The 23,553-nt window shown below is 37.2% G+C and overlaps 1 protein-coding gene and 1 non-coding gene across 13 annotated transcripts in view; both read right to left on the bottom strand.

Moving 5' to 3' along the window:
* Window positions 1-23,553, bottom strand: part of DIS3L2 (DIS3 like 3'-5' exoribonuclease 2) — a 346,721-nt gene that overhangs the window by 159,356 nt on the left and 163,812 nt on the right. For all 12 annotated transcript variants that reach the window (XR_013363376.1, XR_013363377.1, XM_077869235.1 and 9 more), the window contains one exon: window positions 11,133-11,306. Coding sequence is in view for 10 of the 12 variants with exons in the window: in XM_077869235.1 (XP_077725361.1) it covers window positions 11,133-11,306 (174 nt within the window). In the remaining 2 variants the exon portion in view is untranslated. The remainder of the gene's footprint in view (window positions 1-11,132; window positions 11,307-23,553) is intronic.
* On the bottom strand, window positions 20,150-20,284 carry LOC144296640 (U4 spliceosomal RNA). Its single transcript, XR_013363662.1, has one exon. It is a non-coding gene; the product is annotated as a U4 spliceosomal RNA (small nuclear RNA).

Here is a 23,553-nt window from a genome sequence, read left to right as displayed (position 1 = left end):
CACGGTTTCAAGTGAGAAACAATTATCATTTGAATTGGTGTTCTCCTAAAAGTAATGCATCATTTCACTTTGCTTCAAAGATTTCTTTCTTTGTATTCAGTTTTTAGAAGTTTAAATATGATGTGTCTTGGCATCAGTTACTTTGGGTTTGTGCTGTTTGGGCTTCTGTACTGTGACTTATAATAAGAAATGCATATTTGGTCTTCATCTCTGTTTCTGATACAGAGCTCCTAAAACCCTTGGAATTTCCCAAATGGTAAAAGCAATAATGGTGTTTTTTGATATTTATAACAAATCCACACCTGAATTTATGCTAGTTAGATAACTTTTGGAAAACATTTTGGTATGGGGACTGGTTCTCAGAGGAATCAATCATGTGATCAGAGGGCTGAAACTTTAGCCTCACTCCCCAACTTCAGGGGAGGGTAGAGAGGGAGTAGAGATTGAGTTTATTCATCAATGGCCAATGATTTAATCAATCATGGCTACATAATGAAGCCTCCATAAAAACCAAAAAAGATAGAGAGTTTCCAGGTTGGTGTACATGTGGAAGTGCTAGGAGGATGGCATGCCCAGGGAGAGCATGGAAGCTCTATGCCCATTCCCACATCTCTTGCCCTACGCATCTCTTTCATCTAGATGTGTCTGAGTTATATTCTTTTACAAAAACAACAAAAAAAACCCAGTAATCTAGTAAGTAAACGGTTTCCCCAAGTTCTGTGAACTACACTAGTAAATTAATCAAACATGAGGAGGGGGCCTCGGAATCCTCAATTTATAGCCTATTGGCCAGAGCACAAATAACAACCTACACTTACGACTGGCATCTGAGGTGGGAGGGGGCAGTCTTGTGGGACTGAGCCCTTAGCCTATGGGATCTGACACTACTTCTAGGTTGACAGTGTCAGAACCGAGTTCTATAGTAGGACACCCAGGTGGTGTTCAGAACTGCTTACGATGTTGAAAATCCACACATCTGGTATCAGAAGTGAAGGAGTCGTAGTCAAGTACTAAGAGAAGACACACAGAAGGAGTGTGTTTTCCTTACAGGAGTCTGCTCAGCTCACTGAAGGCTTATGTTTGGCCAGATTTGGGAAGTTATCAGCAACGACTTCTTTGAATACATTTTCAGTCCCATTCATTTTCTCTTCTTTTTCTGGGACTCAATGATACAAATGTTAGCTCTTTTGTTATTATCACATAAATTCTTCTTGCTCAGACTAGGTAAATTTTATTGATCTGTCTTAGAGTTCATTAATTCTATTTTATTAATCTCTAATCTACTATTGAGCTCTGGATAGTTTTTGTTTTATTTTGGTTTGGGTGATAGTATTTCTTACTTCGGTATTTTCCATTGTGTTTTTTTTTTTTTTTCATTTCTGAGATTTTCCACTTTTTTCATTTGTTTCAATCTCTTGAAATAATTCACAATTATTTGTTAAAGCATCTCTATAAAGGTTACTTTAAATCCTTATCAGATATTGCAACATTTGATTCCTTTTGGTATTGATATCAGCTATATTTTTCATTCAAATTGTGGTTTTCCTGGTTCTTAGTATGATGAATGAATTTCAACTGTATTTTAGACATTTTGGGTATTATATTAGGAGACTGGGTCCTATAGAGTTTTTGTGGGTTTTCTTTGTTTTTTGTTTGTTTGGTTTTAGTAGGCACTTTCCTACCAAGGTGTAGCTCAAGGGCCAGGTGAATGTGCATCTTCAGCTTCCTACTGAATCCCACTGCCACCAACCTAGCAAAAATGAAGTACAGACTCACAATGCCTCTCTGTAGGTAGCAATCCAGCTCTCCCTTCGGCCCTCTTGACATCTCCCTGATGAAACAGGGGCACCAGTTCATATTGTCTCACTGATACCAAGTGTGAGTGTAAGCTAAGCTTCCTGCTAAGCCCCACTGCCACCAGGAAGGGGAAAAGCTAAAATGTGATCTATACTGCCTTGAAGCTCAACTCCCTGTTGACAGTATGAATGAGGGGTAGGTGAGTGTCAACTACCCCTGCCTCCCACCCCTTTGTTCACAGTGGCAGGAGGTATAGGAGGTACAGGCTGGGTTTGCACTGGGTTCCAGTGACACAGGGAGAGCACTGGAGTAACTATCTCTGACTCATCACATCTCTTTGCTGCCAGGAAGGAATGGAGGCTCATCTTATCTCTGGGACTTGCTTACACTACTCTCATGGGACAACTGGAACACTGCCTACTTTTGCTGAATGGGGGGTGGGGTGGATGGTGGGCAGAAGCTCAACTCCACTCCCAGCTCTGCCAACATGAGCCAAGCAGAGGAATCAGAACACAGTCTGCTTCCACAGGATGAGGTACAGAGTCTACTCCTCACTTGGCCCCACAGACACTATCCTCAGAGGGAAACTGGTTCATGCCTCCTTCCACTGAGAAGGGGAAGGAAGAAAAGCCCTTCATTTGGTTCCACTGACATTATCCTAGCAGGGGAATTATAGCACCACCACCAATTTCTGCCGTGCAAGAGACAGAAGATTAGCCTTTGGGATGCCTGGGTGGCTACGCGATTGAGCGTCTGCCTTTGGCTCAGGTCATGATCCTGGGGTCCCAGGATCGAGTCCCGCATCGGGCTCCCTGCATGGAGTCTGCTTCTCCCTCTGTGTCTCTCATGAATAAATAAATACAATCTTTAAAAAAAAAAAAAAAAAAGGCAACTAGCCCTGCTCAGATCTCACATCTCTCAAAGTGGAATCAGAGTGTCACCTGCATGTGGCAGACAGGATGGAAGAATCTCTTGGAGATCTTTTCTCCTGTGCCTTTTGGTTATTCCAGGTTGGTGCCTTCTATAGCACCCTGTCTGGGCTATATAGGAGGCAATGAGGAAAACCAGAGGAATCACTGGCATGTTCCTCAAGTCCTGAGACCCGCCCCCCCCCCCATGCAATCCACCTTCTCTTTTCCACATTTCTGAATCTTTCTATGCTTGTTTGTTGTGTTATGTCCATGTTTTTAGTAAGAAGGAGGGGCCAGGAAGAATGGGCATACTCTTTTTCAGAAATAGAAGTTGTGCCTCATTTTATTATAGCAATTTTAATATTTTATTCTTTAAGATGTTTTCCTACCCAATTTTCACACAGCAACCTCTTTGAAGGCACTTGACTGTGCTTTGTTAACATTCATTTTCCCAGGAATACCAAAAAGAAACAGGAATGAATCCTAGCACTTGCTTAGAAACACGTCATAAGTCAACCAATCAATACATATTCTGCAAACTCCTAAACAAAGCTTTGTCTTTTTCCCCCTCCTTTTATCCTATATATAGTATGTATGTATATATTTATTATAGACTAAGTATTGAGTTCGATTCGAGAAACAGAAAGACAAGTAAGACCTAACTCTTGTTCTTGAGGGCTTTGCTGTCCATCAGGATAGATCTACGTACAGGGAAGTTATAGGACAGTATGGCAAGTGCTATCAAATTGGTGTACACAAATGGAGAAGGGGAAGGAGAGCAGGGCATGACAGAGCAAGACAGCAAAGGCAGTTAAGAAGGGTTCTGGGAAGTAGATGAAGGGCAGAGCAGGGTATGGCCAAGACAGAAAGCTACAAGATAGTAAAATGGCTCAGGGAGAGATGAAGGGCTGAATCAGGACAGGATACTGCAGAGAAGCTAAGAAATTGATTTCTCTCTTTTTTTAAAAACTAGCAATAAAATTGATAATTTCATTTTTTCACTTGCACGGATATGAGTATCAAGCTACCCAGCATTTCCTAGTCTTAAGAATGATTTGCCCATACAATTATCTACTTCTCATGGATCTACTTCTCATTTTCAGATCCTGTCTTTCTTGCCCACTCTCCGTAATCTTCAATGGGAGGCTTGTTTCTTTCCTGAAACTTTCTGCTGGAAGTTGTCCTTTTTTATCTCCAGCCCAGGCATTAGCAAGTGAAGAGATGGGACACTAAGATCAGCAGGAATGGCAGGGTACAGACCTTCAAAAAGCCACTCCATATAAGCATTACTCCATATAAGCATTAGGACCCATTAATCTTTGTTATTGTCTATGAGTTTCTTTTTTAAAAATTTATTTATTAATGAGAGACACAGAGAAAGAGAGAGAGGCAGAGACACAGGCAGAGGGAGAAGCAGACTCCATGCAGGGAGCCCGACATGGGACTCGATCCCGGGTCTCCAGGATCACGCCCTGGGGCCAAAGGCAACACTAAACCGCTGAGCCACCCAGGCTGCCCCTGTCTATGAGTTTCTTGTAATTTCATAAACAGTGAATTGGGATTTACATGAAAGGGATAATATTGCCAGCAGTTTCAAATGACAATGACAGCTTCCTTGTTTAATGCAGAACAATTTAACCTTGCTCTGTTCCACGTAAGCAAAAAAGGGGTTCCCTTGGCAATGAAGAGCTGAGATGTAAAGCACGATCCTTGGATTTTTCTATGTGGCCCACAGGGAGGCAGGGTCAATACATCTGTCAGATAAATGTGGCAGATTGTCACCAATGGAATACCATTTCTTTCAAATGCAAGGATGAGATGGCTTTGAATAACTCCAAGAGGACATTTCAAACAGAGTCACACTCCATCAGAGCTAGTACGTTTTGAAGTATTGACTTTAACAATTTCAATGGGATTTCAAGGAATACTAGGTCCATGAGATGACCCAAGAGAAAAAGTTCTAAGAAATCTATTAACCCACTGGTTTCTAAAAATATTTGGCCACAGAACCCATTTACTCCCCTTTACTCTCTTAAAATCCCAAAGGACATATGACCTACCAACACCTTTTGGGAAAACCTAACCTATTAAATAACCCATTTTACAAACAATGAAAGTGCTCTGCTCTCTCTCCCCCCATCTTCCCAAATTTAACTAATTTGCCCAAGGTCATCCCACTAGCTCCCAGGAGAGCTAGGACTAACTTCTAGCACTCCTTCTATGCTGCCATACTCCCTTACCAGAGGAAACCTTTTCTAAATGGCAATTTAATCATACTGGACTTCCTGATAAACAGCAAGATCATTAGTCATTTAATGTTAGTTATGTTTGAAAGTTTTCCCACAAAAGGGTTGACCTAAAAGAGGTTAGTATATTATATGTCTCTCCTTTCAAGCAGCTATTTCAAGGTTGGTTTTACCTGGAGTAAAAGGAAATTTCTGTCTGTTTGGAACAGTTCCATCTTGAAGATATTTCAATATTTCTTGCCACGGCACCCTTTCTGTGCTCGGTATTTTTAGCTCACTGTTTTCTATTCTGGCAGCCGAGAAGCTGCAGTTTGTAATTTTACCTCCAGCTTCATATTTCTTCTTAAAAGTGAATACAATGTCCTGTTTATAATAATAAAATCACCAGTTGGCAGAACGACATTAAATGGAAAAAAAAAAAAAGAGAGAAAGCAATTGGAAAATTTAGAGCAAGCAATTTTAAGTGCCAAGTTTCACATTTGTAATGGTCCGGTGGAGGTCACTGGGCATCCTTTTTATTGAGGGGATAGTGAGGAAATAGATATCCACAAGCTCGCCTGTGAAAGACTATAGACACCACCTCCACTTCAAGGAAGCTCATATTTTACCGAAAAGTATGTGATCCAAACTTCTACCATATTACTAACTATAGGAAAAATCTAAAAATCAGTTCAGCGTGGTATTTTCCCCCTCCAATATTTAGGTTTTTATTTTTCCACTTTAATTGAGCTTTTAAGCTTTGGTTTCCTATTCCAGTTTAGCAACAAAGGAAACAAAATAATAAGAATGCAATTAGAAATAATTGGAGCCAGTCTCAGAAACAACCTTGGGGTTTCTTGGGCTTCTGGTGCAACCCCCTTTAAGCAGTTTCCTTGGATATATTCTCTTCCTGATCCCCAAAGGCTTGCAATGTTGGTGTTGCTTGTTCTTTTCTTTAACCTCAGATGCCCTACTAAAGAGAGCTGCAGCTCTAGGCCATGCAAGTGGGGCTTCTCCAGAGACTGGAGGTGAAGGCCCAGAAAAATGGTGCTCCTGACCAGAAGGGCCAGATCACCCTTAGGAGTTCACACCAGTCTTCCTTCTTGAAAATTGCTAACCAACGATTTTTCTTTTCAAAATAAACACTATTTCTCTCAACTTCAGTTTGCAAAATATTACCCCAATTCCACTGGACTAAAAAACTGGAATTTTACTGACATAATTGGATTATGAGGTTTAAAGATTGATGGAACTTTTCTGTTCCAAATATAATTGTTCAAATACCAAACCTAAACGGGTATGTAGAAGTCCTTATGTAGCTAGAGCCAGAGTAACACTGTAGGTTCCATGGCAGGGTGGCTGAGCAGAAGGGGTCAAGGAGCTATCTATCAAAACCATAGGAGTTGTGAGCCCTGGCATAGAAGGATCTGGAAGTCTGAGGGGAATGTGTCACCTTTTCTGCAGCCACAGCCTATCACTAAATGAAGACTGCTTTAGTCACTCCAGTTCCCTCCATGCCTGCTCATTTTTCAGATCTCAGTTCAAGCACCAGTGCCCTTGGCAGTTGATTCATACTGGTATTATAGCACTTGCCATACTCTGCTGTAATTTGTTGGAGTGTAAATCTGTCTCTATGAGAAAGAGTAAAGTCCTAAAGAACAAGACCCAAGCCTTTCTTGTCTCTGTATTTCCAGTAACTAACTTAGGACTTGGCGTTATTACATATACACATATAAAAATAATATATATAAGTAGATGTATATAGGAGAGAAGGCAGAAAAAGGAAAGACATAGAAGGTTTCACTTAGGAGTCTATAGAATATGTATTAATTTATTCATGGCACATGTTTTTGGGGGGTGCTGGGTCTCATTTGGAATTCTTGTGACATTCCTAGGAAAATTAATATTGATAAAAACCTCTTTGAAGGCACTGCACCTCTGAGCAGAAGAAATCATAGTATTACTAACACTTGTACCAAGTAACTCTCTCCTCTGGCACAATCCCATCCAATTACTGAATCCCCACTGCCTGTGAATGGTATTTGATTAGTATTTGTTGGCTGAAAAACTGAATGAATCTATTGTAAGACGGAAGAGAAGGAAAGGTAATCAGACCAAAACACTTCAGCATACCACAGACTTCTCTTTATATTTATCTTTTATTGCAAAAATTAGGAAGTTAACTGTGATTACATATACATAGATACATAAAGGTAGGTGGGTCAGGTGATTACTGAAGTGTCTAGATGAAAGAGTCAGTGTTCCAGAACACAAAGGCGATGATGTTGGCATTCTCATTATTTCCTATGCTTTCCGCCAACTGTGATCAATGGGTCTTTGCCCATGCCCTGTACATGGATTTATGGAAATTACCTAGTTTCAGCTAAACTAATCCTTACAAAATAGGCAAGTGGCTAAAAAAGATTATTACAAAGATCCACGGACTGAAGATAATACTAAACTAATAATACTAATTCTACTAATACCAGGAAAATGGCAAAGTTGACATTGCTTCTGCTCCTAATATAAATTCATCACCAGCCACCTACATGATTTCAAAACAATGACTGTCATATGCTACCTAGTAGATCCTTAGAAAAAAAAAATGCACTAAATCTGTTCCTTCAAGGTAAAAGTGATGTTTTAATAAGAAAAAAAGTTACTGCTTTTTGAACAAAATCAAACAAGAAACTCAGGCTTTGAAGACAAACTTTTTAAAAAGGTTGTTTGAAATGTTATACAAGCTGGGGACCTGAAACAATCTAAGTGCAAAAAGGCACTACTGCAAAAAAAAAAAAAAAAAAAAAAAAGGCACTACTGCAAAACTACTCATATGTATACACTTGAACTTCCTTTTTTTTTAATTTTTATTTATTTATGATAGTCACAGAGAGAGAGAGAGAGAGAGGCAGAGACACAGGCAGAGGGAGAAGCAGGCTCCATGCACCGGGAGCCCGATGTGGGATTCGATCCCAGGTCTCCAGGATCGCGCCCTGGGCCAAAGGCAGGCGCCAAACCGCTGCACCACCCAGGGATCCCACACTTGAACTTCCTGATAGAATTTTCTAACTAGTTTGTAAAGATGCCAACTGAAGAAATTTTCTAACTAGTTTGTAAAGATGCCAACTGAAGAAAAGAAAAGACTATGAACCCATTAAAAAAAAAATCTAAAAATGTAGCACCTTTCAACTCATTTGCAAGAACGGACTGACATTGTGAAAGATGAAAATTTATTAGCTGGATTGTATTTCTGAAAATAATTGGTAAATAGGACTATAAAATGAGTATTATGATTTAGTAAGTTCAACTCACTTCTTCTTCATATCTTTTTCAGTTATGATAACCCTTAAACCTAAAACTAAGTATCAAAACATATGAAACTAAGAATCAGACATATATCTCTGAGTCCTTGCACAGGATACACAGGCATATTTTAACAGAGGTCTTCTGGAGAGCAAGGCCCCCTGTTCCGTGGTCTAACTCAAGGCAACATGAAGCAGCAGAGGGAAACAGAGTATGCCGGCCAGGCTGGCTGACTGTTAAAGAGCTTTATTTATCTGTAGGCAAGGAATAAGGCTAGAAAAGATTGAGCACCTCTCTTTCTTTTTTTCTGATAGTTCCATTTATAATTTTTAAAAGATATAAGTTATTTAAAACAGTAATTTGAAAAATAGAGAAATTTATAAAAAGTAAAATACTGCCTCCCTACCTCCTACTGCTCCTCCAAGTCCACAAATGATAATCGCTGTCGAATGTTTGATGCATTTCCTTCCAGACCTTTTTCTATGTACATACATATATAAATATATATTTATATATGCATGGGTATATTTATTTGGATAGTATTTTTATATTTTTTGGCTTTATTTTAAAAAGGCTCGTATTTGTACTGTTTTGAAACTTGCTTCTTTTATTTTTTATTATTTTTTTAAAGATTTTATTTATTTATCTGAGACAGTGAAAGAGACAGAGAGAGGGTGCACAAGTGGGCAGCAGAGCAGAGGGAGAGGGAAAAGCAGGCTCCTTGCTAGCAGGGAGCCCGATGTGGGACTTGATCCCAGGATTCTGGGATCATGACCTGAGCCAGGGGCAGACATTAAACTGACTGAGCCATCCAGGAGTCCCAAAACTTGCTTATTTTAACTTAGCAACATACGATAGCAGTCCCTTTAGGACAGTCCACGTAGATCTAGTTCCTGGTTTGCAGCTGCGGGAAATACAATCTTGCTGGTATGACATAGGTTATTTAACTGTCCCTTTGCTGGGGTGCCTAGATGGCTCAATTGGGTGAGTGTCCGATGTCTGGAGCAGGCTCAGGTCATGATCTCAGGGTCATAGGATTGAGTACCGTGTTGTGCTCTGCATTCGGCAGGGAGTTTGCTTGAGACTCTCCTTCTGCTCCTCCCCAACCTGCATGTGGGCACAGGCTCTCTCTCAAATAAATAAATAAATAAATAAATAAATAAATAAATAACCATCCCTTTGTTGAGGGATATTAGTAGTGTCACTTTTACAACAGAGTATCAATGGACATTCTTGAACATCTATCCTTGTACACTTTGACAAGGAGGGATTCCTGGAAGTCAAGTTTTTGGGTGAAAGGGTAGGTACATTTCAAATGTTGATAATTACTGCAGAATGGCTACCCTGACTTATACTTCAAACAATGAAGTTTAGCCATTCATTCTTATTAGATTTTTAAAAATAGATTTCTAGTTTAGGGAAAGATCTCAGAAAATGAGCCCTCGATTTATATACGAGAAAATGAAGGTTCAGAGAGAATAAGGCTTGGGCCCAAGATCTCAAAGTCCCTGATAAGATCACTGACCAGCAGGAGTTCCATGAGTAGTGGTTACTGCTGAAGGCCAGGATGGTCACCTGAGTTAAGTGACTTCACTTCATATAACATGTGTTCTAAGTAGGAAAGGGGACTATCATCTCCTTTTCCTTGCTTACTCTGGGCAAGAAAAGAAAAAAAGGCACTATATTCCTAAAAGATATAATAGCAAAAGGGAGAAGAGAAGGATTCTCAAACTAGGTGGGCTTATGGGCACCAAAAGCGAAGGTATCACAAGTTCAGCTGCGTGAAGTGAGCTAGTGTGGTGGAAAAGACTCTGACACGGGATGACCCTAGCAGAAAACCTTCCACAGCCTCAGTGGGTTGTATGAAAAGTTTCTTGGTTCTAAATATCTCCATGTGGCATCCAAAATGAATGCCAGTACTGAAACCAAATTCTGAAGAGAAATATCAGAAAAGAACTAACATCCCACAATGAAGAAACATCTTCAAAGAAGATGTTGTTATAAAAATACCACAAAAGTACTTTCCAACAAATTCCAGACCTAAAAGTAAAGCTTTAAAATGAAGCTCCAAGCACAGAAGCTTTGAATCCTTTGCTCTGTGCCTGAAGAGGCCCATTTAAAGGAAGGTACTTCTGACCAGATAACATTGTCTTTATTCGATCAGACCTATGGGGCATAACAATGAGAGAGAAAGATAGCACCTGTATCTTTTGAAATCAGAATGGTCTAGAAAAGAGATGAGCACACTTTTTCTATAAGGAGCTAGAGAGCCCTTTGCAGGCCATATATGGTATCTGTTGCAATTATTTAACTCTCCTGTTGCAGGGCAAAAAGACAATCATGAACAAAATATAACCAAATAAGCATGGCTGTATTCCAATACAACTTAATGGGTACTGGAATTTGAATTTCATATAATTTTCTTAAAAGATTATTTTTGTTTTGATTTTTTCAATCATTTAAAAATATAAAAACCATTCTTAGCTCAAAGGCTGTACATAAACAGGCAGTGGGCTGGATTTAGCTTGTGGGCCGTAATTTGCCAACCTCTGGTACATAGCATTTAATTTTCAGTTGAACTGATCTTGAATGTTATTAGAAAGATGGAAACATCTGAGCCCCATCCCTAAGAAAGTGAAGTTAGAAGACAGAAAGGTAGAAACAAGTTGTTCTTAAAGAGTTTCAGGGGCACCTGGGTGGCTCAGTCAGTTAAGCATCTGCCTTCAGTTCAGGTCATGGTCCCAGGGTCCTGGGATGGAGCCCTGCATCAGGTTCCCTGCTCAGTGGGGAGCGTGCTTCCCTCTTTCCCTCCGTATGTGTGTGTATGTGTGTGCGTGCTCTCTGTCTTAAAAAAAGAAAAAAATCTTAAAAAAAAAAAAAAGTTTCAGATATTTACCTTAAATCTCTTCTCTTACTGAATTCCTCTGGTGGGATTGTCCAGGGCAGGCCTTGAGGGAGACAGTCTAGAACTTCCGATGAGAAATCAGAGAAATCCACACCATATTCTGTTAGTATTCCTTCTGTTTCAGGTTCAATTTCACCAGCCTGCCCAAGACTCTTAGCCAGTTGTCTGTGAACAAGACAGAGAGGAACAACTATGTTAGTGAATTAATGGATCACAGGCATCTGTTTCATCTCTAAAACTGAGGGTAGTAGGAAAACCTTTAAACCTCCTGCCCCTCCCCCAGCAAGAACACCATCACCAGTGAATGGGGGAACCAAGCAGAAGAGACCATAATACTCTTGTCCTGTTAAATCCCTAACTACAGTATAATTTTAACCTTCTTCAGGAATTCTGACATGGGGGAGTTGGACCAGATGGCCTTCCTTAAGTTTCTTGCAATTGTTTTTCATGAAAAAGCCAAATTGATATTGTTAAAAGCTTTCATCAATTCCTTTTCTTGCAATACATTGAGAGACAATTCTGATTAGCCCAGTTTGCTATTAAATTGTTAGTTTCATAGTGCCTATACCTTAAGACATTTTTTCACAATTCTAATTTTTGCCTTAATATTTTAAAATATTTTATCTGAACAGCTAGTAACATAGTAGAGAAGTTAGAAAATACAGAAATACATCAAGAAGAAAGTTAAAATTACCTGTAATCTGGTCATTCGGCAAATTACCATTCTCATTTTGGGGTATTAGTCCATAAAAAGTAAGATTGCATTTAAAGGGGATAGTTCTGATGCTATTAGTAGGGTTCCACCTTTTAGAAGGCAAATACTAATAATCATCTATGGTCATCTATAAATATACCAAAATTGATGGTGCTCAATTCTCATAAGCACTGGCACGCCACATTCAGACCTTAAATCTAAAGTTATATGCGGCATACAGATAGTCAATAGGAAATATGATACTCTTCCCACAAGGAGTTAGCTCTGGCTTTAGAGCTTTTTCTGGTGCCATTAGATTTCTTTGAGAAGATTCTGTTTCCTATGTAAGGGTAGATGCCTGGCTGCTGGAGTTCTTAGGTGCAGAGTGGTAGAGGGAGACTGGGGATGTAGTTGCCTGAAATGCAGACTTTTAACAAATTCCCATCTTCAGCCTTACTACTGCAACAGAAGTGGTGGCAGCAGGGCTGGTTCCACCTCTCACATGGCAGCCAAAAGAAACCTGCCTATAGTGGACACATATACCTGCCTTCCTGCATAAGTTCAAGGTAGCCAGCCTGTGGGTTGCCTGTGGGCTCCCCACATACAACATGGGTTCAGACCAGTGTCACCTCCTCAAACCTAGCAGCTGATGTCCCAGAAAGGATATAGAAAAGTCAAAGACAGCAAAAATATGAGCGGAAAAAGTACAGAAAACTATCAGGAAGATCCATAAATATTTGGAAATTAAATAACCAGTGGGCTAAATGAGAAATAAAGAGGATCAGAAAATATTTCAAACTGAATAAAACATGATATATCAATATTTGTGAGAAGCAGCTAAAACACTGCTTTGAGGGAAATTTTTGCTTTAAATAAATGTAATGTTTATATTAGAAAAGAAGATATGTCTCAAATTAGCGATCTAAAGCTTCTATCTTAAAAAATTGAAAAAAGAAAAGCAAATTAGATTCCAGGTAAACAGAAGGAAGAAAATAATAAAGAAATAAGAATCAAGGGACAGAAAATGAACTGTAATCAAGAAAACCAATAAAATCAAAAGCTGATTATTTGAAAAAAGAATAAAAGAGGAAATTTTCTAGTGAGGCTAATCAAGAAGAATAAGGAAAGACTCAAATTACCAAATCATGAATGAGAGAGGAAATATCATTATAGATCTTACAAGCATTAAAAAGATAATAAGGAAATTAGGAAGACTAAGTCAATAGATTCAACATCTTGGATGAAATGGATAAATTCTATGAAAAACACAAACTGCCTAAGATTATTAAAGCTGAAACCAATACCTACATATTCCTATATCTATTTTAAAAATTGAATTCATACTTTAAAACCCTCCCACAAAGAAAACTCCAGGCTCAGATAGCTTCACTGGTAAATACCACCAAGTATTTTAAGAAAAGAATTAATACCAATTATATACAAACTCTTTCAGAAGAGGATGGAACACTTTCCAACTGGTCTCATGAAGCCAGAATTATCTTGATACCAAAATCAGACAAAGGATTCATGAGATCAATATCCTTCATTCTTTTTTTTCTTAAAAGATTTTATTTATTTATTCATGAGAGACAGAGAGAGAGGCACAGACACAGGCAGAGGGAGAAGCAGGCACCATTGCAGGGAGCCTGATATGGGACTCAATCCCAGGGCTCCAGGATCATGCCCTGGGCCAAAGGTGGACACTTTAACCACTGAGCCACCCAGGCATCCCAATATCCCTCATTCTTAAAATTCTTATGAAATATTAATACATATAATTCACCCTTGAACAATATGGGGTTGAACTGTGTCAGTCCACTAAATTGCAGATTTTTAAAAATAAATACAGTATAGTAATATAAATGTATTTTCCCTTCCTTATTTTCTTAAGAACATCTTCTTTTCTCTAACTTATTTTATTATAGGAATAGAGTACATAATACATGTAACATACAAAGTACGTGTTAACTGACTATGTTATTGGTAAGGCTTCCAATCGATAGAGACTATTAAGTAGTAAAATTCTGGGGGAGTTGAAAGTTACAAACAGATTTTCAACTGTACAAGAAGTCATTGCTGCTACTCCTGCATTGCTCAAGGGTCAACTGTATATAAAAAGGAGAATATGTCATGACCAACTAAAGATTTAAAAATCTGGTCCAACATTCAAAAATCAACCAATATAATTCATTATATTAGCAAATGATGAGAAAAACATGCAATCATTTTGATAGATGCAGAAATACATTGGACAAAATTCAACATCCATTCATGATCAAGACTCTCAACAAATGAGTAAAGAACAGGAACATCCTTCCATTTCCTGGAAAAAAAAAAAAACATATTTGCAATTCAAGACAGCTGAGGGATAATTCAGAAGAAAAAGATTCAAGAATGGCCAGTAATAATATAGAGAGATCAATCGTAGATTATGTTGAGACATGAATGCCAATATATGGGACCATTTTTTACCTGCAAGACACAATTTCACATGACTCTACCCTATGGTATTAAAATATCACATAAAATAATTAATTTTTTTTAAAGATTTATTTATTTATGATAGACATAGAGAGAGAGAGAGGCAGAGACACAGGAGGAGGGAGAGGCAGGCTCCATGCCGGGAGCCCGATGTGGGACTCGATCCCGGGACTCCAGGATCGCGCCCTGGGCCAAAGGTAGGCGATAAACCGCTGAGCCACCCAGGGATCCCCAAAATAATTAATTATATAAAATCAGCATACATAGTTTCTGGGAGAAGTATAAACAATGATGTAGATCATGAAGAGATCATATACCATCTGCAAGTGTTCTAGTCAGGTCATCATGATTGGAGAATGAAACTAGCAGGAAAATAAACATTTTTCTATGTGGTGATAGCATCAGTAACAGTCTTCGTAAGGTAGACTTAAAACACACTAGCCACCCTACTTTTACCTGGTGACATTAGAATGGCCAAAAAGGATTATCTTACCCCCAAAGTGGAAAAGGGCCTAAACATTTGAACAAAAGGCATTTTATAATACCTAACTTTTAAAATATAATACTAAAATCTGGGAAGACCTCATTATTTAAAGATGGAAGGTGACATCCCAGGCATTCTATTTAACAAAGAAGAAAGAAACAAGGAAAAGAAATGGCAGAAGGATAAAACATACTCTGTAAGTATGTGGCCACAGAAATTACTATCTTGATCAAAGATATTCCCAAGAATATGTCACCACTCAAAGTGAAGATGCAAGTGCATAATAAAAAAAAAAATCACAAAAGGAAATTAAAAATTAGTGCTTCAGACCTAGAAAATTAAAAAAAAAAAAAGAAAAAAAGAAAACCACTACAAAAACAAAGGTCATATAGGAGGGTAACTAATGAACTGACTGAAAAAAATAAGGTTCATCAAGATACAGCTTTGAGAGAAGTGAGAAAAATGAAATTGAAAAGTACAAAGAATTGTGAAGAGCTTACAGAGAAAACAGACAGATATGAAAGCCCAAAGAACGAGATCCAACATTGGCATAACTAGTATTCCTGAAGGAAGGAACTAGATATATGGAATAGAAAACATTTCGAAGATATTATTAAGACAACTTTTCTGAAATAAGAGAAATTTTACACACAGAAAGGGCATATATGCCATATCTCAGGAAATGTAATACAGAAAATCATGACTGAAACATATTCTAGTGATGCTACTGGATTTTGAAGATGAAGATTTCTAAATGCAAGAACTCAAGGAACATAGTTTTCATAAACCTTTTCTGAAAAACTACTAGATGAAGAACTGTGGCCTACCAAGAGATGGAGAAATCTCTCTGAAAAGAAGACTAGTGCTGAGTACTGAATCCACCTCTGTTGGGGAGGGAAGGTGAAAAGGAAGGAGAACAAAAGTAAGCAGGTAAAGATGGACCTAATATTAATTGTCTGAACAAAGTCATATCAGTCATCGTACCTTTACTGAAATTTAATGAAAAAAAATTGTCTTTAATTTTATTAGTGCTTTGCGTTCTGGCAAAATTTTTCTCTAGGCTATATTCTGAATCCAAAGAATCTTGATTTGTTTACTAAAATTACAATATGGCTCATAGAGACAAAATTATATTTTGGTTATGGCTTCCAAATGTTATCAATGACTCCAAGTTTCTATTAGCAGTAATTAGCATTTATTTTACTAAGTTCCAGAGAACATTTCTCAAGTACCTTATTTAAATAAATTTATTATAGATTTTCACTGGAGATATAATTGAGAGCAGCATAGCCTGGACAGCCTGCAGAAGATAAAAATCTAACAGGTCAGCATGCTGAAAGAGCTCATGCATTTGGGCCTTAGATGCCCCAGAAAGACTCTTACGCTATTTACTCATAAATTCTGCCATCACCCCAAAAATCAGAATATTCCGGGTTCTAAACAAAAGCAAAGTCTACTACAATATCTGTCTTACAAAAGGGTTTGATTGCATTTTAAAATTTTGGTGTAAGTTTTACTTAAATACTGAAAATAACTTTCCCTTTCATAGCTATGGTTCAAATATTACAGCTTTCTAAGTAGTTTCTGTTTTTTCGTCATTGTCTTATAAAGACAGCTACAGCTGCTTTTGGACAACTATCATTTAATGTTGCATCAAAATATCTAACGGATTCTCTTAAAAATCATACTTCAGCTAACTCGGTATTAAAATATGTCCGTCAAAAATAACTTTGAAACTCATAGCCAAGAGGATCCTAAGGAGACATGACAACAACTAAATGTATAGGTATCCTGGAACAGAAAAAGGACATTCAATTTTTAAAAATCAAGGATTTCTGAATAAAAGTATGGACCTCAGTTCACAATGTTGTCAGCATCGGTTCATTAATTGCAACAAATGTACCATACTAATATGTTAATAATAGGGGAATTAGGTCCAGGGATACATAAGAACTCTCTGTACTATTTTAACAATTTTTCTGTAAATCTAAAACTGTTCTAAAAGTAAAGTTTATTTTTAAAAAACTGAATCAAAAGAGTAAAATAAGGAATCTAGATTTCGATAACAGGTAAAGGATAAACTAAATCATGGCATTTTTGTTCAATTGTTTATTATGCATTTTAGAAAAATAATTTTGAAAATGTAGCATAAAAATGTCTGGCATAAAACAAAATGTACAAAGGTATAGTATAGTTTAACAGTGTAAAACCACTTATGAAAAGACTGAAGGGAATAGCTAAAACTGGCATTAATTATTTTAGAGAAGAAGGATTATGAGTTTTCTCATTTTTTTAGACTTCTTTTAATATTACAATATTTTTAATTAAAAATATAGAAACATTTACTATAATCTAATAAAAACCTGTGATGCGCAGTACTGGTTGCCCACCCAACATTTATTCCCCATCTTTCTCCTTTCTAACAGAAACCTCATCTTTTTCACATGGGGGACTCATCTTATTTTCAGCTCCAAAGGCAGATCTTCATTACTGTAATAAAATCAGGGTATGATTCCCCTGGAGACTGTGATCAGTATCATGGTTGTGTGGACAGGATTTTCCCCTTCCTTGCTGGATTGATCAAGAGAGCATGTAGTCTGACCATCCTGGCAGCTGTCTTCACTAACACGGAGAATCTACTACTAGATCACTGAAGATGGCAAAGGGCAAACTGATAACATCATCAAGTCACTGAGCCCTGGAGCTTGCACAACCTCTGGATTCCCACTTATGTAAAATAATATATTCCCTTATTATTTAAATCACTTTGGGTCAGGGTTTTCCATCACTTGGAAGCATCCTAATATAAAATACTTTAAAATATCTTCCTAATATAAAATAGCATCCTAACTAATATAAAATACTTTAAAGTATCTTCCATGAGAAGTAAACTTCTCTTTTCTGTCCTTCACTTTGCCACAGAAAATGTAACACTCTTACTACCAAAAATAAAATCTCAGGACTGTTCACATCATATATCTTGCAGGTACTCACTCAATATTGACAAGGTACTATACTATTGGCTCTAGAGCATAAAAATACTATAAGTAGCTCCTTCCTTAAGCAACATATTTCTATATTAATGGCATTCCCTTTACAGTTTCCATGGTGAAGTAGGTCCACAAAACATAAACCATGTTGATTTCACCTTCATGAAATACAGCAGCAAGGCCAGAAAGCCACCCTGTCCTCCAGAATAGATCTCTCTCTTCAGTGCTATCACTGTCGTTTGGTTCTATCTCCTATCTGGCACCTGCCACTTTCTAGCTGTGCCATAGTGCTTTACGTATGTCTCTTCTTTACCAACAGATAAAGAAGATCATCCTAAAGAGACTAAACATTATTTCTGTATCTTATATTGAGACTTGTTCATCCTAGGTGTCCAAAACACGATAGTTTAGTGAATAAATGAATTAATGCTTTTGAGCCTGGAAAAAGGGCATACTATTCCTTCTTAAAACTCCAAAGGAAAACTAAGAAAACTGAAGATAGTAAAAACAAATAAAACTCAAAGACATGTATTTAGGTATCTAGAGTCCTTTAATAACTACATGTCACATTAGCAAAGTTACTAATATTAGCACTTCAAAAATATCAGGAAAAAATTGCTTTCATTTAAAATTGAACTTTCATGACTTATTACTATGGAAAATATCTTCTTCAATTGCGAGTTTGGGAAAATAAAAGGAAATAAAAGTTATAGGGATTAGAATGAAAGAAACAAACTTGTCATTACTTACCAATGATGTGATTATCTGCACAGAAAATCCAAAGAAAACTATGTCCAAAATATTAAAATTAATAAGGAGATTTAGCAAGATGGCTGGATACAGGACTAATATACAAAAGTTTATAATAATTCTATACACCACCATCAAAAAGTTAGAAAATGCAACTTAAAATGCCTGTTCTTCAGAAATTAACATTAGTAACATGAAAAAATAAGGCATAAACTGCAGAGAAGATATTTTCCCTACCAGTAACTGCTAAAAAGATTAGTTTCTAGAATACTTAACTCCAAAAAATCAAATAACAGCCCAATAAAAAATGAATGCTAAAATGAGTTGGTGAAAGTTTAAAGAGAAACAGAATAATTGCATAGTCCCAAAAAAATCTTTCCCAAAGTCTAATAATTACAAGGGAAAAACAGTAAGTTAGAAATTCTGGTAGGTACTTTCTTAGCCAAGTGATCAAGGTTAACATCACCAGTAATACATGAACTCCCTGATATGACACCCATTGCCCCTCTGATATCCTTCCCAATAATGCCTAATCTCAGTCTAATCATGAGAAAAGGTTAGACAAACCCAAATTGAGAAATATTCTACAAAATCACTGACCAGTACTCCTCAGAGGTGTCAAGGTCATGAAAGACAAGGCTGACAAATTATCACAAACTGGAATAACTACAGCAACATGACAACTAACTGCAATATAGGACTCTGGGCCAATTTCTCAGACAGAATAAGGATGTTAGTGGAAACAGTTATAAGATATGAATAAGTTCTATATTTTAATAGTATCATACCAAGGCTAATTTCTTTGTTTTCATAAATATTCTATGGTAGTGTGAAATGTTAAGATAAAGAGAAGCTGGTTAAATGTATATAGGAACCTCTGTATCATTTTGCAATTTCTGAAAATTTATCTAAACAAAAATTTAACTGTGAAAATAATGTAAAAGATAAGAAGATATTTCCTAGAAGAGAAAATAACCATAAATATAAAAAGATGCTCAATCTCATTAGTAATTGGGAAAATATAAATTAAGATCATAAGATATCACCTGAATGGCAAAAATGGAAGAGTCTAACTCTATCCAGGGTTGATAAAAATGTGAAGCAACAGAAACTCTTACATACTACTAGTAGGATTAAAAATGGGCACAACCACTTTGGAAATGGTTTGGCTATAAAGCTTAACATGCACATATACATGATGTAACAACTTTACTCTTGAGTAGAATCTAGAGAAACTTTAGTTAGTAAGCACTTAAATGTTCATTGGAGCATTATTTCTAATAGAAAAACCTGGATTCAACCCAAATATCCAATGCTAGATAAATAAATTGTGGTATATTTCAGGAAATAGAAATATTATGAATTAAAATGAATGAAATCTATGAATATATTTTAGAAACAGTGTTAAACGAAAAAAGCAAGTTTACAGAAGAATATATGTAGCATGGATTTTTTTTTGTAAGGTTGAGAAACAAGCTAAACTAATACTTTTAGGGATAATAAATATGGGTCAAGTATAAAGAAAAGCATATTGTGATTAGCATGTTTGAGAAAGTGGTTACCTCTTGGGGAAAAAAACTAGTGGTTAGGATAGAGAGGAACATAGGGCTCTTCAACAATAATGTGATATATTTCTTAATCTGGGTAGTCAGTTTGTGGATTGGTTTTAATATTAGAATTCAATTAGCAATAATTGCGCCTCGGATAAACCTCATTGGCTACGATACTGCCACTGAGCAAAGCTAATATTAGAATTCAAAAATTATGTAAGTGCTACATGTATACTTTATCTGTGAAACATACTTTGCAATGAGTGTTAACAAGTATTTTTAAAACAATGTTTTAGAAAATATACACCAAACTCTTAATAGCAATTATTTCTGGGAGTGAAATTCTAGAAGCTTTTTTTTACTTCTAGTGGTACAAGTTTTAAATAATTTTATTAGTAAATGTATAATATGTATGTATTTCAAAAAATTAATTTTTTCTAATTTTGATAATACAATAAATCATTTTGAGATAGAGAGCTGTCCTCATTAGAATGATTTATAATGATTACCACTTCAATATTTCTCACTCACCAGAGTTCCTCCACAAATACCATTCCCATTCACAATCAATGATGTTACAACTGGGTCCTACTATAGAATCCATGGGGATAATGCTGAAACAACATTCCTAGTTTCCTGTAGTTCATCGGTGGGGGTTGTGTGTGTGTGTGTGTGTGTGTGTGTGTGTATGTGTGTGTATGAATATTTTATACAAATAAGCATTAGGTCTGGGTCATGTACAAGTGAAAAACTTACTAAGGGGAAGGATAAGCTATAGATATAAGAAATTAAGCAAGCAAGTCCCCGCCAATTAGCCTCTTTACCTTAAAGAAAATAAGAACAGGGATCCCTGGGTGGCGCAGCGGTTTAGCGCCCGCCTTTGGCCCAGGGCGCGATCCTGGAGACCCGGGATCGAATCCCACGTCGGGCTCCCGGTGCATGGAGCCTGCTTCTCCCTCTGCCTATGTCTCTGCCTCTCTCTCTCTCTCTGTGTGACTATCATAAATAAATAAAAAATTAAAAAATATTAAAAAAAAAAGAAAATAAGAACACTTAACGGTCAACTTTAGTGTTCTAAATCATCCATCCTCCTGTCTCCACCACATAGTCTCTTATAAAGTTTTAGCCTTAAAACTAGGCTATACGCAGGAGGACAGACATACATTCCTGTAATGATTATCACTCAAGTAAACACTCTCAGGCATACTGGTCCATGCTGGAAACAGCATTCAAACAGGTACAATGGTAGCAGATCCTTGAAAACCTGCAAGTGGAGGGCAATCAAACATCAACAACACCTGGAACCCAAAAGCCGCATAAAAACACAGGTAAAGAAAAAGTGTGGCAAGTACAACACATCTTTGGATGTACATGTTATTTATTATTTTCTATAATGAGGAGGACGGAACATGTTATTTTCCCTTTTTCTGCCTCATTATCATGACAGCAGAAAGCAGCAAGTAAGGAACGGGAACTTCAGGAAAAGTGGGAAGATCAGTGAAAACAGCAGAATGTGGAAAAGAAAAAAGGCTCTAGGGCATGTGATGTGATGAGCACTGGGTATTATACATAATTGATGAATTACTGAAAACTACATCTGAAACTAATGATGCACTATATGTTGGCTAACTGAATTTAAATTAAAAAAAAAAGGAAGAAAAACGGCTCAACAATACTACACGATTTTAGGGAAGGCCCTGAAGATTGACACAGAAACGCCAAATGTAGATGTGAAGGGAGCAAAGAGGAGGATGAAACCATTTAAGGAGTGTAAGAGAAGGCTGATGGTGCTCTCATACTTTTCAAGATAGCATTTTCAAGGAGACGCCCTAGAAGCTGTGGATGAAGATGACAACCATGGCAGAAGTGTTGCTACAGCGTAAGGGAAAGAACGGTTTGGTAACCAAAGCCTGGCTCAGGACCATTCTCCTCCATCCCTTTTACTTTTGCTCTGCTTTGACCAGAATGCTCTCAAAGTTGAAGATGTAGCTTTTCCCAAAGCTGATCTTAGAGGCCACCAGGTGGAGCCCAACAGTCACAAAAACAGAGCCCCCTCCTCAGCCTGATTTGCTACTTTTAATAGCCAGCTAAAGCCATATTTAAGTCCTGAGAAGGACTTAAATGTCTAAGTTTCAAGCAAGAGGATTATATAATTCAGCCTCTTCTTCAGAAGAGGAGCCTTCAGATAAGGAACATACTCTTAATAAGGTGAAATTACTCCTTTTGCATAGAGGAAAAGACTGGATAGAGCTATTTTTGAATTTGCTAATCTTGTAGGCTATGCATTAATGAAACTAATTTCTCCTGTTTTTTTCTACCAACCTCATTATTATCTCATTTTCCTACTAAAAATAATTTAATACAATTTAAAGATCACCTCCCCAATTCATAGCTACCTCATAAGAAATTCAGTTATCTATCAAAACTGAATGGAGTGGTAAAAGTATAGTATTTGCTTCTAATGGTCAAAAAATATTTCTAATTGCCTGATAACTGGAACTTGACAGTCAAAGCTGGGAGATAACAATACCAGAAGAGATGACAGGCTCCCCTCCCCCCAACCATGTCCTCCTCTACCACATTCCTCATCAATCAGAACTTCCCCCACCCTTCATCTCACCCAGTCACTCTCTCCAATAGAAGCTGCTGTCCTTTGCTCATTAAAATGAGCAGTACTGTGACCCTTTCTCTAGTCCTCATTTCAATGGCTTCCCAGTAAGCCTAGACAATACCATATTCAACCCCAAATTTCTCAATCCTGCTCTACCTGCACTGACCTATTTATTTTTCCTTCTCCCCATCCCTTAAAGCTACCAAAGTTTGCTAGAGCAAATAATATAAATATATCTATTTGCTCTAGGTCAATTCACATTATATATCTTCAGTTAGTCTAGAGTGTTACCAAGAAACACTATCATGTTCCTTATGGTAGATCCTATAAAGCTTTTCCATTTTCTTTAAGATTTATCCTTAAATATTCAAGAAGAAACTATGATAAATCTTGGAGAAAGTGACCATGATATCTCCATGCTCATGAGATTCTGGAAGGAAAGGCTGTAACTATAAACTCTACATTTTAGCACAGTAGATTTCACAAAAGCCTGAAAAAATATAAACCTGAATTCTACTGTAAGAGTTTCTAAAGGGAAAGATGATTTAAGAGGGTTGGGAAGCTCTTAAAACTGTAAATCTGATTACATAATTACAAATCATTCCAGCGAGGAAGCCAATGTGGCTTTTTAAGTATCCTGGACAAGAGTCTCATACTAAAAGGAAAAGTACTAAATATGTTGTGATGTATAACAAACAGCAGTGATCCCTACAAGCCAGCAAGGGTTCACTAAGAACTGATCACCTTGGTTTTTGCTAGCATTACAGGACTAAGATTCATGCAGGCATATGTGGCAGATATGATGTATGGCGGTAACCAAGGCTGAACTGAGATCTCTCGTGATAGCTCTAA

The sequence above is a fragment of the Canis aureus genome, chromosome 24, assembly GCF_053574225.1.
Source record: "Canis aureus isolate CA01 chromosome 24, VMU_Caureus_v.1.0, whole genome shotgun sequence".
NCBI classification, from domain to species: domain Eukaryota; kingdom Metazoa; phylum Chordata; class Mammalia; order Carnivora; family Canidae; genus Canis; species Canis aureus.
This window is presented reverse-complemented; position numbering and strand designations above follow the sequence as displayed.